The sequence below is a fragment of the Petromyzon marinus genome, chromosome 68 (genome assembly GCF_048934315.1).
Source record: "Petromyzon marinus isolate PM22_M1 ecotype Great Lakes invasive population chromosome 68, UKy_Petmar_22M1.pri1.0, whole genome shotgun sequence".
In the NCBI taxonomy this organism is placed as follows: Eukaryota; Metazoa; Chordata; class Hyperoartia; order Petromyzontiformes; family Petromyzontidae; genus Petromyzon; species Petromyzon marinus.
In genome coordinates, this window is record NC_133734.1 from 8181348 (window position 1) to 8197295 (window position 15948).

Here is a 15948-nt window from a genome sequence, read left to right on the forward strand (position 1 = left end):
GACCCAAAGAGACCCATAGACACCTAGAGACACACAGATACCCATACAGGCACACAAAGAACCACAGAGAACCACAGAGACACAGAGACACCCACATATACCTACCGATTTTCATGGTTGGCTTTGCACGGTGTCTGCGTGTGTGTATGTCTGTGTGTGTGTGTATGTGTGTGTCTGTGTGTGGTCCGGCAAAACAACCCCCTACCTCCTCGCGGTGCCGGACGGGCAACTCTGTCGTGGACAGCGCTGTGGGGGGAGATCCAATTTTGATTGGCTCCTCCCCTCATGGCATATGTGTCCACCACAGGGGCTAAACGGGGGCTCTGGACGGGTGCGAGGGGCTGGTAACCCCTCCACCTTCAATTAATTACCACGAAACCACGAATTAAACTGAAATATGTAACTAATAAGCTTGTGCCGGAGGCCCCGGGGGGCCAGGCGTCTATGACGTCTCCTGGCCAAACCCCAATTGGCGGAGCCAGGAGATTGAATACCTACCCTCGGGGCTACTCCAGAAACAACGAAAAGCCACTACGGGTGGCCACGTGGAATGTTCGAACGCTCACTGCAGAGGAGAGGCTGCCACTCCTCTGTCGGGAGCTGGACCGGTACCGCCTGGATCTATGCGGCATTCAGGAGGTCCGGTGGACCGGCTCTGGCTCCTGCCACCATGAGGGGTGGACAGTCCTCTACTCGGGGCAGCAGACTGCCAAACAACAGGGTGTGGGTCTTCTTTTGAACAAAAGAATGAAGGGGGCGTGGGAGCGTGGCGGTGAGGTGTGGGAAGCTGTAAGCCCCAGGCTACTTTGAGCTCGCCTTCCCATCAACCGGAGGCGAGGAATGGTGGTCGTGGTTACTTATGCCCCCACCGAAGATGAACATCCTTGGAGGGATGCAGGCAAAGCCGATGAGTCAGATGCCTTCTATGACCTCCTGTCACAGGTGCTGGCTAAAGTGGCCCCTCGGGATAGCGTCATCATGTTGGGTGACTTCAATGCCCGAGTTGGTCATGATACTGGCACCTGGTCTGGAGTGATTGGAGGGCATGGGCCAGATCAGCTCAATAACAACGGTAGGAGGCTGCTAGATTTTTGTGCAGCCCATGGGCTTGTAATTACCAACACGCTGTTCCGGCATCGGCGCATCCACACAACATCATGGATGCATGCCGGGTCCAAGCAAGAACATCTGCTGGACTACATAGTGACGGACCAGCGAATGCGAGCCTATGTCCTTGACACCAGGACCTACCGTGGAGCTGATCTGCCCTCTGACCATCGACTAGTCATCTGTAAGATGCGCCTGCCATTCTTCCACTCCGGTGGTGGGTGTACACCCAGGACCCCATTCCAACCTAAAGTGGCCTGGTCTCAGTTATCTGATGAAAGTTGCAAGCGAGAATTTCATCATCGCTTGCGGCTGGGATTGGCATCGTCCCCGACTCCTCCTGATGTTGAGGGTAAATGGGCGAGGTTTATGACTGTGACTCATGCAGCTGCAATGGCTGCTTTGGGTACGCGGTCCAGACCTCCCCAGACACCCTGGATGACAGAGGAGTTGTTCAGGATGGTTGAGAAAAAGCGACAGGCCCACTGTCATCGGCTACAGAATCCCACGTCAGAGAATGAGGAGGCTTACCGCAGCCTTCGCTCGGAGGTTCGGAGAGCCGTGAGGCGCTGCAAGGATGGGTGGTGGTCGCGGGTTGCTGAGGAGATGGAGTCTGCCTCAGTGGCCCGTGATCACAAATCTCTATTTAACTCCATCAAAAAAGTAACCTGCAGCGCCACACCTATTACCATCATTAGGGGAAAAAACGGTGATCCAATTTCTGACCCCCAGGAACAGGTTCGCAGATTTGCTGAGCATTTCTGTGAGGTCCTGGGGGAGGGAAAATCCCTCAGCCAGGAAAACATCGTGGCACAAAGTGAGGATGACCCTGCTGAGGCTGCGGTGCCTCAAATATTGGATGAAGTCACCCCCTGTGAGTGGCTGGCTGGGGTGCCATCTGCTGAGGAAGTATTGAAGGCGATCCAGAGTCTGAGACCAGGAAAGGCAGCGGGCAGAGATAATCTCCCAAGCGAAATGCTGAGGGAGGGTGGCGTTTGTGCACAGACTGCCCTATATGACATCATAACAACAGTCTGGACCACTGGACGGGTTCCGCAGGATTGGAAGGATGCCCTGGTGGTCCCCCTTTTTAAGAAGGGGGACCGCACAGACTGTAACAACTACAGGGGCATCTCACTCCTCAGTGTGCCGGGAAAGGTCCTGGCAAGGATTATTCAGCATCGCCTTGCCAGGCACGCTGAGGAGAGGCTTGCGGAGCCCCAATGCGGTTTCAGGAAAGGGCGGTCCTGCACAGATGCCATATTTTCTGTCCGTCTGCTACAGCAGAGGTGTAGGGAATTCCAACAAGACCAACATCTCTGCTTTATTGACCTGGTCAAGGCCTATGATACCATTAGTAGGCCTGGGCTCTGGGTCGTTCTTCGTGCTTTTGGAGTACCTGACCCTCTGCTCACGATCATTAAGGACCTTCATGATGGTGAGCGGGCCCGGGTAAAACTACGTGGCCGGGAGTCAGAGCCATTCCCTGTACACCTTGGGGTGCGACAGGGATGTCCTCTGGCTCCCACATTATTTAACATCTATTTTGACCACGTAGTCCGTGAAGCCTTCAATAGCTGTACCGGGGGAATCTCTATATGGTACAGATATAATGGGAGGCTAATCGATGCCCGGGTGCGGTCAAGGGATGGCTCCCTATTGCTCAACCACGTTATGTATGCTGATGATTTGGTAATAGCTGCTCAGTCAGAGGAGGAGTTGGAGACGCTGCTGCTGAGACTGGAGCGTGCCACTAAGAGGTGGGGCCTTACCATCAGCCCCACCAAAACTAAGCACCTGCCTGGGTATTTTGTACCATCGGACACTCCACCCCCACAACTCCCAATCGGTGATGGGGCAGTTGTAGAGAGAGTGGAGAGTTTCCCATACCTGGGCAGTGCGCTTATGACTGGCTCCAGTTTAACAGCAGAGGTCTCACTCCGAATCAGTCGAGCGGCAATATCTTTTCATCGGTTGCGTAACGCTGTGTGGAAGCTACCTGGTCTGTCGCTCCGCACTAAGCTTCAGGTCTTCTCGGCCACGGTCATTCCCTCCCTTCTCTACGCTTGCGAAACGTGGACCCCCCTAATGGAACATCTTCGCCGGTTAGAAACATTTAGGCTGGCCTGCCTACGATCCATCCTGGGTTTAACCAGACTGGATTGTGTGAGGAGCTCACAAATCCTTGAAAGATCTGGGCAGGGTCCCATCGGTGAGCTCCTCCGGCAGGCAAGGCTGCGATGGCTGGGTCATGTAGCCCGCATGCCCAGCCACCGCATGCCGAAGCAGCTTTTGTTTGGCCGGATTGAGGGGGCTAAGCGGGCGCGGCACGGGCTAGAGAAGAGATGGAGTGATGTGGTACAGGAGGACGTGGAGCTGAGTGGACTTGCCGATGACTGGTACCAGCGGTGTCAAGATCGGCCTCTGTGGAGGAGGCTCGTGAAGGACGCTGCTGGGCAGTTGGAGGCAGTCGCCCTCCAACAACAACGGAGAGCGGAGGAGCGACGCTCACAACAACGAGCGGAGCGCCGGGTGGCTAAAGCACAGCAGGTTGGCACAGTAGGGGGCACAGGTGGTGCATCAGCCAGTCATCTCAGTCAGTCGACCCGTGGCACCTGCTGGGTCTGCCCAGTGACCTCCTGCCAGCGGGCGTTCGACACTTCACGTGGCCTCACGGTGCACATAGCCTGGCACAAGCGTCGTGGTGACGTCACCGCCACTTAGTGGCGAATGGCGGTTGTTGTTGTGTGTGTCTGTGTGTGTATGTGTCTGTGTGTGTGTCTGTGTGTGTCTGTGTGTGTGTCTCTGTGAGTCTCTGTGTGTGGGGAGCGGTAGTGTAGCGGTTAGCGCTACGCTGCGCTATGAACCTGGCGACCCGGGTTCGATTCCCGCTCACGGCCAACATCAGTGACGATTATCTGAACCGGTCCCGGGCCTCCCCTAGGTCGACTCAGCCTCAAATGAGTACCTGGTGCGGTGTGTAAACATCGCCACTGGGGAGACAAAGGTGGTCGGGCGTGGCGCTGGCCACCCACCCCCTCGTGTACCGATCCGGCCTTCATAGGTGCTCGCTAACAGCACTTGCCCCTACAGTCTGTTACAGGCTATACGGGGGATCTTTTTTTGTGTCTGTGTGTGTGTCTGTGTGTGTGTGTCTGTGTGTGTGTATCTGTGTGTGTGTGTCTGTGTGTGTGTATATGTGTGTGTGTCTGTGTGTGTCTGTGTGTGTCTGTCTGTGTGTCTGTCTGTGTGTCTGTGTATCTGTGTCTATATGTGTGTGTGTCTGTGTGTGTGTGTGTGCCTGTGTGTCTGTGTGTGTATATGTGTGTATATGTGTGTGTGTATCTGTGTGTGTGTCTGTCTGTGTGTCTGTGTGTCTGTCTGTCTGTCTGTGTGTCTGTGTGTGTGTCTGTGTGTGTGTCTGTGTGTGTCTGTGTGTGTGTCTGTACAGTGTGTGTCTGTACAGTGTGTGTCTGTACAGTGTGTGTGTTGAGAGAGAGACAAAGGCGGCCAGGATCCGAGGTGGTGGAGGTTCTTCACCAACCTGGCGATTTGATTTCTCCGGATGTGATGAACGAATCCGTGCTGCATGTCCAGGCGACTCGTCTTTGGCTCCATTGTCAACAACAACAACAGCCACCGCCGCCACAACGACAACAACAATAATAATTATAACAACAATAAAACTAAACGCGCTGCCTTGCGTGAGGCGGCCTCAGCGTCGGAGGTGGCGACCGATCGCCACCCCCACCACCACCACCTCCTCCTCCCCCACCACCACCACCTCCTCCTCCCCCACCACCACCACCTCCTCCTCCCCCACCACCACCACCTCCTCCTCCCCCACCACCACCACCTCCTCCTCCCCCACCACCACCACCTCCTCCTCCCCCACCACCACCACCTCCTCCTCCCCCACCACCACCACCTCCTCCTCCCCCACCACCACCACCTCCTCCTCCCCCACCACCACCACCTCCTCCTCCCCCACCACCACCACCTCCTCCTCCCCCCTGGGGTCAGGCACCGTTGGGGGGCGGAGATCCGCGGACACCTCGACGGAGACAACCACCGAGGAAGGACCCCCAACACGGCGACGTCATAATTGTGTGTGTGTCTAAACAGGGCGCCATCTTGCCTGGGTGCAACCCGAGCGTGGCACTTAAAGGGGCCGTTGGTGACGTCGCACCGAAATCCAGTATGGTTGTGACGTCATGTTTGCCTGGGTGCACCGAGCGTGGCACGCCAAGGAGCCAAGGAGACGGGGTGACGTCACGACGATGTGTAAACCACGGCTCCATCTTGCCTGGGGGGATAATAACCCAAGATTTGATTTTGGGGGCCGTCCATAAATGACGTCACGCACCTGGGGGGGATGGGGGGGGGTCAGACATTTGTGACGATGTGTGACGAGGGGGGAGGGAGGTTTGACAAATGTGACGTCACATCAAAATGCGCAACTTTCAATAAATATCAATTAAATATAACTGTTATAACAACACTAGTTTTGAAACGAGACTTTTGCAATCCGACCGAGAGTGTCAACCCCTCATCAGTGCCCCTAACTTGTTACAGACCAATTCAGACCTTGAATTTTCACTTAAAACTTTCGTGACTGCAGGAATTCATATTCTTGGTTCTTTCGGTAAAGGCACGTAGATAGAAGATAAAAAGAGTACAAAAAAAATAAAAAATAAACTTTTTAAATGTAATTAAGAAATTTTTATTTTATTATTTATATTTTCTATCCCACGTGACTTTACCGAAAGAACCAAGAATATCAATTCAGACCTCATTGGTCACCCTCGGAATGGGGATGCGAACAGGCCGTGACGTCACGGTGGGGGTGTGTAGACAGAACGTGACGTCATAGTGGGATAGTTAAGACGGGTCGTGTCGTCACTGGGGGGGAAGGTGTGTGTCGACAGGGCGTGACGTCACGAGGAGTGTTGGAGACAGGGCGTGACGTCCCGGGAGATTGGCGGATTCGTGTAGACGGGGCGTGACGTAGCCGGGATGGTGATTGTAAACGTAGCGTGACGTCACGGTGTGGGGATGTCGACGAGGCGTAACGTCACGGGGGGGGGGGGTGGTGGTTTGTGGAGACGAGGCGTGACGTCACGGGGGGTTATAGTGTCTCCGGCGCGTGACGTCACGATGCGCCCCGGTTGGTATGTGTGGGGGGGGGGGCAGAAGACAACCCCCCCCGCTTCCCCCCCCACCATCGGCGGACGTGACGTCCTGGCCGGAAGTAGAGAGAGGAACCGGAAATCCGTCCCTTTACCCCCTTCACCTCTCACCTCCCCCACCCCCACCGGTGACGTCGCCCCTTAGTTCCGGGAACGTCACCGCCACCCCTGCGCGCGACGGTGACGTCACCGCCACCATGCGCGCGACGGTGACGTCACCGCCACCACGCGCGCGACGCTAGGAAAGCGCGCGAAGCGCCGCGCCCGGCTCTGAACGCCGCCTCAGCGCTCCGCTAGTTTTAAAGGCGGCCTCCCTCCGCTCTTTAAACCATTAAACAAACAAACTACCACGGTTTAAAACAAACGACTCGCACTGTTCTCACGCCGTCGAGACTACCAGTGCTGAGCGCCACTGGGGGCTGCTTCAGCTGCGGGCCCGTTTCGCGAGAGGCCGCGCCGCTCTGCCCAGGTAAGGCCCCGCTTGGGTGGTGGCTCTGATGGGGAGCAGACGATCAGATACACACACACATAGATATATATAGATACACATACATATAGATACACATATAGATACACACACATATATATAGATACACACATAGATATATAGAGATACACACATATATAGATACACATATAGATACACACACATATATATATACACACATAGATATATAGAGATACACACAGATATATAGATACACACAGATATATATAGATACACATAGATACACACACACATATATAGATACACACATATAGATACACACATATATAGATACACACACATAGATATATATAGAGATACACACACATATATATAGATACACACATATATAGATACACATATACACACACATATATAGATACACATATACACACACATATAGATACACACACATAGATATATAGATACACACACACATAGATATATAGATACACACACATATATAGATACACATAGATACACACACATATATAGATACACACACACATAGATATATAGATACACACACATATATAGATACACATAGATACACACACATATATAGATACACACACACATAGATATATACATAGATACACACAGATATATAGATACACACAGATATATATATACACATAGATACACACACACATATATAGATACACACACACAGATATATATAGATACACACATAGATACACATATAGATACACACACATATATAGATACACACACACATAGATATATATAGATACACACATAGATACACATATAGATACACACACATATATAGATACACACATAGATATATATAGATACACACACATATAGATACACATAGATACACACACATATATAGATACACACACACATAGATATATACATAGATACACACACACATAGATAGATATATAGATACACACACAGATACACGTAGATACATAGATACACAGAGAGATACACACATAGATACACACAGATATATAGGTGGTGCGTGGTGGTGTGACAGGCTCTGATGGGGAGCAGACGATCAGATACAAACACACAGAGAGATATAGATACACACAGATACACATAGATACACATATAGATACATAGATACACACATATATAGGTGTTGCGTGGTGGTGGCTCTGATGGGGAGCAGACGATCAGATACACACACAGATATATAGATATATACACACACACATATAGATACATATAGATATATAGATACACACACATATAGATACACACATAGATATAGATACACATAGATACACACACACATAGATAGATACACATACAGATACACATAGATACATAGATACACATACAGATACACATACAGATACACGTAGATACACAGATACACACAGATACACACACATACATAGATACACACACAGATATATACATATAGATACATAGATACTCATACACATAGATACATAGATACACACACATGGATACACATATACACACAGATACACACATACACACAGAGCGATACACACACAGATAGATACACACATACACATAGATACATACACACACAGATACACATACAGATACATACACACACATAGATACACATACATATAGATACACACATAGATACACACACACATAGATACACACAGATATAGATACAGATACACACACATAGATACACATGTATACACAGATACATACACATATATAGATACACATAGATACTTATAGATACACACACAGATACATACATAGATACACATACACATAGATACACACACACACATATATACAACAACAACAACCGCCATTCGCCACTAAGTGTCGGTGACGTCACCACGACGCTTGTGCCAGGCCACGTGCACCTTGAGGCCACGTGAAGTGTCGAACGCCCGCTGTCAGGAGGTCACGGGGCAGACCCAGCAGGTGCCACGGGTCGACTGACTGAGATGACTGGCTGATGCACCACCTGTGCCCCCTACTGTGCCAACCTGCTGTGCTTTAGCCACCCGGCGCTCCGCTCGTTGTTGTGAGCATCGCTCGTTGTTGTGAGCATCGCTCCTCCGCCCTCCGTTGTTGTTGGAGGGCGACTGCCTCCAACTGCCCAGTAGCGTCCTTCACGAGCCTCCTCCACAGAGGCCGATCTTGACACCGCTGGTACCAGTCATTGGCAAGTCCACTCAGCTCCACGTCCTCCTGTACCACATCACTCCATCTCTTCTCTAGCCCCGTGCCTCCTGTACCACGTCACTCCATCTCTTCTCTAGCCCGTGCCGTGCCCGTTTAGCCCCCTCGATCCGGCCGAACAAAAGCTGTTTCAGCATGCGGTGGCTGGGCATGCGGGCTACATGACCCAGCCATCGCAGCCTTGCCCGCCGGAGGAGCTCACCGATGGGACCTTGCCCAGATCTTTCAAGGATTTGTGAGCTCACACAATCCAGTCTGGTTAAACCCAGGATGGATCGTAGGCAGGCCAGCCTAAATGTTTCTAACCGGCGAAGATGTTCCATTAGGGGGGTCCACGTTTCGCAAGCGTAGAGAAGGGAGGGAATTACCGTGGCCGAGAAGACCTGAAGCTTAGTGCGGAGCGACAGACCAGGTAGCTTCCACACAGCGTTACGCAACCGATGAAAAGATATTGCCGCTCGACTGATTCGGAGTGAGACCTCTGCTGTTAAACTGGAGCCGGTCATGAGCACACTGCCCAGGTATGGGAACTCTCCACTCTCTCCACAACTGCCCCATCATCGATTGGGAGTTGTGGGGGTGGAGTGTCCGATGGTACAAAATACCCAGGCAGGTGCTTAGTTTTGGTGGGGCTGATGGTAAGGCCCCATCTCTTAGTGGCACGCTCCAGTCTCAGCAGCAGCGTCTCCAACTCCTCCTCTGAATGAGCAGCTATTACCAAATCATCGGCATATATAACGTGGTTGAGCAATAGGGAGCCATCCCTTGACCGCACCCGGGCATCGATCAGCCTCCCATTATATCTGTACCAAATGGAGATTCCCCCGGTACAGCTATTGAAGGCTTCACGAACTACGTGGTCAAAATAGATGTTAAATAATGTGGGAGCCAGAGGACATCCCTGTCGCACCCCAAGGTGTACAGGGAATGGCTCTGACTCCCGGCCACGTAGTTTTACCCGTGCCCGCTCACCATCATGAAGGTCCTTAATGATCGTGAGCAGAGGGTCATTTACTCCAAAAGCACGAAGAACAACCCAGAGCCCAGGCCTACTGATGGTATCATAGGCCTTGACCAGGTCAATAAAGCAGAGATGTAGGTCTTGTTGGAATTCCCTACACCTTTGCTGTAGCAGACGGACAGAAAATATGGCATCTGTGCAGGACCGCCCTTTCCTGAAACCGCATTGGGGCTCCGCAAGCCTCTCCTCAGCGTGCCTGGCAAGGCGATGTTCTTAAAGAGGGGGACCACCAGGGCATCCTTCCAATCCTGCGGAACCCTTCCAGTGGTCCAGACTGTTGTTATGATGTTATATAGGGCAATCTGTGCACAAACGCCACCCTCCCTTAGCATTTCGCTTGGGAGATCATCTCTGCCCGGTGCCTTTCCTGGTCTCAGACTCCGGATTGCCTTCAGTACTTCCTCAACAGATGGCACCTCAGCCAGCCACTCACAGGGGGTGACTTCCAATATTTGAGGCACCGCACCCTCAGCAGGATCATCCCCACTTTGTGCCACGATGTTTTCCCTGGCTGAGGGGTTTCCCCTCCCCCAGGACCTCACAGAAATGCTCAGCAAATCTGCAAACCTGTTCCTGGGGGTTGGAGATTGGAACACCGTTTTTCCCCTAATGATGATAATAGGTGTGGCGCTGCAGGTTACTTTTTTGATGGAGTTAAATAGAGTTTTGTGATCGCGGGCCACTGAGGCAGACACCCATCTCCTCATCAACCCGCTACCACCACCCATCCTTGCAGCGCCTCACGGCTCTCCGAACCTCCGAGCGAAGGCTGCGGTAAGCCTCCTCATTCTCTGATATGCACCCAAAGCAGCAATTGCAGCTGCATGAGCTATAGTCCTAAACATCACCCATTTCCCCTCGACATCTGGAAGAGTGGGGGACGATGCCAACCCCAGCCACAAGCGATGATTAGATTCTCGCTTGCAACTTTCAAAAGCTAGCTGAGACCAGGCCACCTTGGGTTTGAATGGGGTCCTGGGTGTACGCCCACCACCGGAGTGGAAGAATGGCAGGCGCATCTTACAGATGACAAGTCAATGGTCAGTTGGCAGATCAGCTCCACGGGTAGGTCCTGGTCTCAAGGACATGGGCCCGCATCCGCTGTTCCGTCACTACGTAGTCCAGCAGATGTTCTTGCTTGGACCCGGCATGCATCCATGATGTTGTGTGGATGCGCCGATGCCGGAACAGCATGTTGGTAATTATAAGTCCATGGGCTGCACAAAAATCTAGCAGCCTCCTACCGTTGTTATTGAGCTGATCTGGCCCATGCCTTCCAATCACTCCAGACCAGGTGCCAGCATCATGACCAACTCGTGCATTGAAGTCACCCAACAAGATGACTCTATCCCGAGGGGCCACTTTAGCTCGCACCTGTGACAGGAGGTTGTAGTAGCCATCTGACTCATCGGCCTTGCCAGCATCCCTCCACGGATGTTCGTCTTCGGTGGGGGTACAAGTAACCACAACCACCACTCCTCGCCTCTGGTTGATGGGAAGGCGAGCCCAAAGTAGCCTGGGGGTTACAGCTTCCCACACCTCACCGTCACGCTCCCACGCCCCCTTTATTATTTTGTTCAAAAGAAGAACCACACCCTGTTGTTTGGCAGTCTGCTGCCCCGAGTAGAGGACTGTCCACCCCTCATGGTGACAGGAGCCAGAACCGGTCCACCGGACCTCCTGAATGCCACAGAGATCCAGGCGGTACCGGTCCAGCTCCCATCTGTAGTGGTTTTTTGTTGTTTCGGGAGGAGCCCCGAAGGTAGAGATTCAGTCTCCTGTCTCCGCCAAATGGGGTTTGGCCAGGAGACGTCATAGACGCCTGTCTTCCCGGGGCCTCTGGCACAAGCTTAATACATTTTGTGCATCGTGGTTTAGTGGTCGTTAATTGAAGGTGGAGGGGTTACCAGCCCCTCGCACCCGTCCAGAGCCCCCGTTTGGCCGCTGTGGTGGTTACAAACGCCGTGAGGGGAAAGGCCAAAAATCGGAATTGGCCCCTCCCCCCATGCCACTGCCCACCACAGCGTTGCCCGTCCGGCACCACGCGGAGGTAGGGGGTTATTTTAGCCGGACTGCACACACAGATACACACACAGATACACACAGATACATACACACAGACACACATATACACACAAAAACATGCATAGATACACATACACACACGCATACACACAAATACACATACACAGCTACCCACAGATATACACACAGATGCACACATATTCACAGACAGATACACAGATATACACACTGAGATACATAGAGACACATAGATACACACAGATACATAGATATACATATATACACATGGTATACATAGATACACACATAGAGATACACCATAGAGATACACCATAGAGATACACGTAGAGATACACGTAGATACGTATAAACAAATAGAGATGCACATCAACTACTACAACCATCATCACAACCACCACCATCAACTACTACAACTACCACCATGAAAACCATCACGACTATCAACCCCCCCCCCCCCCCCCACAGCCGCAGCTGCTAGGACCGTGGTGATCCAGGGGGCTCGCGATGAGCAGGGGTCGGGGGATCGCAGCGGGCGGTGTGAGAGTGAAGAGAGAGCGGGAGGAGGAGGAGGAGGTGGAGGAAGACGAGGACCAGCAGCAGAGAGGTGAGCGAGTGGGTGGGTGAGAGGGTGGGTGAGTGGGTGAGTGAGTGGGTGAGTGAGTGAGTGGGTGGATGAGTGAGTGGGTGGATGAGTGAGTGGGTGGATGAGTGAGTGGGTGGATGAGTGAGTGGGGGAGTGAGTGAGTGTGTGAGTGAGTGGGTGGGTGGGTGAGTGAGTGGAGGAGTGAGTGGGTGAGTGAGTGAGTGTGTGAGTGAGTGTGTGAGTGTGTGAGTGCGTGAGTGTATGAGAGCGTGAGTGAGTGTGTGAGTGCGTGAGTGAGTGTGTGAGAGTGTGAGTGAGTGTGTGAGTATGTGAGTGAGTGTGTGAGTATGTGAGTGAGTGTGTGAGGTGATTGAGTGTGTGAGTGAGTGTGTGAGTGAGTGTGTGAGTGAGTGTGTGCGTGTGTGCGTGAGTGAGTGTGTGAGTGAGTGAGGTTTAGAGTGTGAGTGAGTGTGTGAGTGAGTGTGCGGGTGAATGTGTGAGTGAGTGAGTGTGAGTGTGTGTGTGTGTGAGTGTGTGAGTGAGTGTGTGAGAGTGTGAGTGAGTGACCCCTGTCATCATGTACCCTGTGTGTGTGCAGTGAGTGTGTGATTGAGTGTGTGAGAGAGTGAGTGTGTGTGTGAGTGAGTGAGAGTGTGAGTGAGTGTATGAGAGTGTGAGTGAGTGTGTGAGTGAGTGTGTGAGTGAGTGAGTATGTGAGTGAGTGTGTGAGAGTGTGAGCGAGTGAGTGAGTGTGTGTGTGTGAGTGAGTGAGTGTGTGAGTGTGTGAGAGTGTGAGTGTGTGAGAGTGTGAGTGAGTGTGTGAGTGAGTGTGTGAGTTAGTGACCCGGTCATCATGTACCCTGTGTGTGTGCAGTGAGTGTGTGAGTGAGTGTGTGAGAGTGTGAGTGAGTGTGTGAGAGTGTGAGTGAGTGTGTGAGTGAGTGAGTGAGAGTGTGAGTGAGCGAGTGTATGAGAGTGTGAGTGTGTGTATGAGTGAGTGTGTGAGTGGGTGAGTGAGTGTATGTGTGTATGAGTGAGTGTGTGAGTGAGTGAGTGAGAGTGTGAGTGAGTGAGTGTATGAGAGTGTGAGTGTGTGTATGAGTGAGTGTGTGAGTGAGTGTGTGAGTGGGTGAGTGAGTGTATGTGTGTATGAGTGAGTGTGTGTATGAGTGAGTGTGTGAGTGGGTGAGTGAGTGAGTGTATGTGTGTATGAGTGAGTGTGTGAGTGGGTGAGTGAGTGAGTGTATGTGTGTATGAGTGAGTGTGTGTGTGTGAGTGAGTGTGTGAGAGTGTGAGTGAGTGTCTGAGTGAGTGTGAGTGTGTGAGTGAGTGACCCGGTCATCATGTACTCTGTGTGTGCAGTGCGAGTGAAGGGGCCTCGTGGCCTCCACCATTGAGGATCCACGCAGCCGCCACTGTCCCTACCTGGACACAATCAACAGGTGGGTGGGTGAGTGGTGGGTGAGTGAGTGAGTGGGGTTGGGGTGGGTGAGTGAGTGAGTGGGGGAGTGGGTGGGTGGGTGAGTGGGTGAGTGGGTGAGTGAGTGGGTGGGGGAGTGAGTGGGTGGGTGGGTGAGTGGGTGGGTGGGTGAGTGGGTGGGGTGGGTGGGTGAGTGGGTGGGTGGGTGAGTGGGTGGGTGGGTGGGTGAGTGAGTGAGTGGGTGGGTGAGTGAGTGGGTGGGTGAGTGGGTGGGTGGGTGAGTGAGTGGGTGGGTGGGTGAGTGGGTGGGTGAGTCGGTGAGTGGGTGGGTGAGTCGGTGAGTGGGTGGGTGGTTGAGTGAGTGAGTGGTTGGGTGGGTGAGTGGGTGAGTGAGTGGGTGGGTGAGTGAGTGGGTGGGTAAGTGGGTGGGTGGGTGAGTGAGTGAGTGGGTGGGTGAGTGGGTGGGTGAGTGAGTGGGTGGGTGAGTGGGTGGGTGAGTGGGTGTCTCTCTCCCCGTGTCTCTCCCCCCGTGTCTCTCTCCCCGTGTCTCTCCCCGTATCTTTCTCCCCGTGTCTCTCTCCCCGTATCTCTCTCTCCCCGTGTCTCTCTCTCCCCGTGTCTCTCCCCCCGTGTCTCTCTCTCCCCGTGTCTCTCTCCCCGTGTCTCTCGCCCCGTGTCTTTCTCCCCGTCTCTCTCTCCCCGTGTCTCTCTCTCTCCGTGTCTCTCTCTCTCCGTGTCTCTCTCTCCCCGTGTCTCTCCCCCCGTGTCTCTCCCCCCGTGTCTCTCTCTCCCCGTGTCTCTCCCCACCGTGTCTCTCTCTCCCCGTGTCTCTCTCTCCCCGTGTCTCTCCCACCGTGTCTCTCTCTCCCCGTGTCTCTCCCACCGTGTCTCTCTCTCCCCGTGTCTTTCTCCCCGTGTCTCTCTCCCGTGTCTCTCTCTCCCCGTGTCTCTCCCACCGTGTCTCTCTCTCCCCGTGTCTCTCCCACCGTGTCTCTCTCTCCCCGTGTCTCTCTCTCCCCGTGTCTCTCTCTCCCCGTGTCTCTCTCTCCCTGTGTCTCTCTCTCCCCGTGTCTCTCTCTCCCCGTGTCTCTCTCTCCCCGTGTCTCTCTCTCCCCGTGTCTCTCTCCCCGTGTCTCTCCCCCCGTGTCTCTCTCTGCCCGTGTCTCTCTCACCGTGTCTTTCTCCCCGTGTCTTTCTCCCCGTGTCTCTCTCCCCGTGTCTCTCTCTCCCGTGTCTCTCTCTCCCCGTGTTTCTCTCTTCCCCGTGTCTCTCCCCCCGTGTCTCTCTCTCCCCGTGTCTCTCTCCCCGTGTCTCTCTCCCCGTGTCTCTCTCCCCGTGTCTTTCTCCCCGTGTCTCTCTCCCCGTGTCTCTCTCTCCCCGTGTCTCTCTCACCCGTGTCTCTCCCCCCGTGTCTCTCTCCCGTGTCTCTCTCTCCCCGTGTCTCTCTCTCCCCGTGTCTCTCTCTCCCCGTGTCTCTCTCTCCCCGTGTCTTTCTCCCCGTGTCTTCTCCCCGTGTCCTCTCTCTCCCCGTGTCTCTCTCTCCCCGTGTCTCTCTCTCCCCGTGTCTTTCTCCCCGTGTCTCTCTCTCCCCGTGTCTCTCTCTCTTCGTGTCTCTCTCTCCCCGTGTCTCTCCCCCCGTGTCTTTCTCTCCCCGTGTCTTTCTCCCCGTGTCTCTCTCCCCGTGTCCTCTCTCCCCCCGTGTCTCTCTCTCCCGTGTCTCTCTCCCCGTGTCTCTCTCTCCCCGTGTCTCTCTCCCCCCGTGTCTCTCTCCCCCCGTGTCTCTCTCCCCGTGTCTCCGTCTGTAGGAGTCTGCTGGATTTTGACTTTGAGAAGCTCTGCTCAGTCTCCCTCTCTCACATCAATGTCTACGCCTGCCTCGTCTGTGGCAAATACTTCCAAGGTAACCCGCCCAGGCTCTCTACACTGCTGCCA

General features: G+C 53.2%; 1 protein-coding gene and 1 long non-coding RNA gene across 2 annotated transcripts in view; one reads left to right on the plus strand and one right to left on the minus strand.

Annotated features, from left to right (window-relative positions):
* Positions 1 to 4889, minus strand: part of C68H2orf68 (chromosome 68 C2orf68 homolog) — a 29874-nt gene extending 24985 nt beyond the window's left edge. Inside the window, exon 1 of the mRNA XM_032980518.2 lies at positions 4652 to 4889. Within this exon, the coding sequence (XP_032836409.2) occupies positions 4652 to 4725 (74 nt within the window). The 5' untranslated portion in view covers positions 4726 to 4889. The remainder of the gene's footprint in view (positions 1 to 4651) is intronic.
* A 1531-nt stretch (positions 4890 to 6420) lies between these two features.
* Positions 6421 to 15939, plus strand: LOC142906649 (uncharacterized). Its single transcript, XR_012930429.1, has 4 exons — positions 6421 to 6765; positions 12479 to 12617; positions 13959 to 14038; positions 15822 to 15939. It is a non-coding gene; the product is annotated as an uncharacterized LOC142906649 (long non-coding RNA).
* The last annotated feature ends 9 nt before the right edge of the window (positions 15940 to 15948 follow it).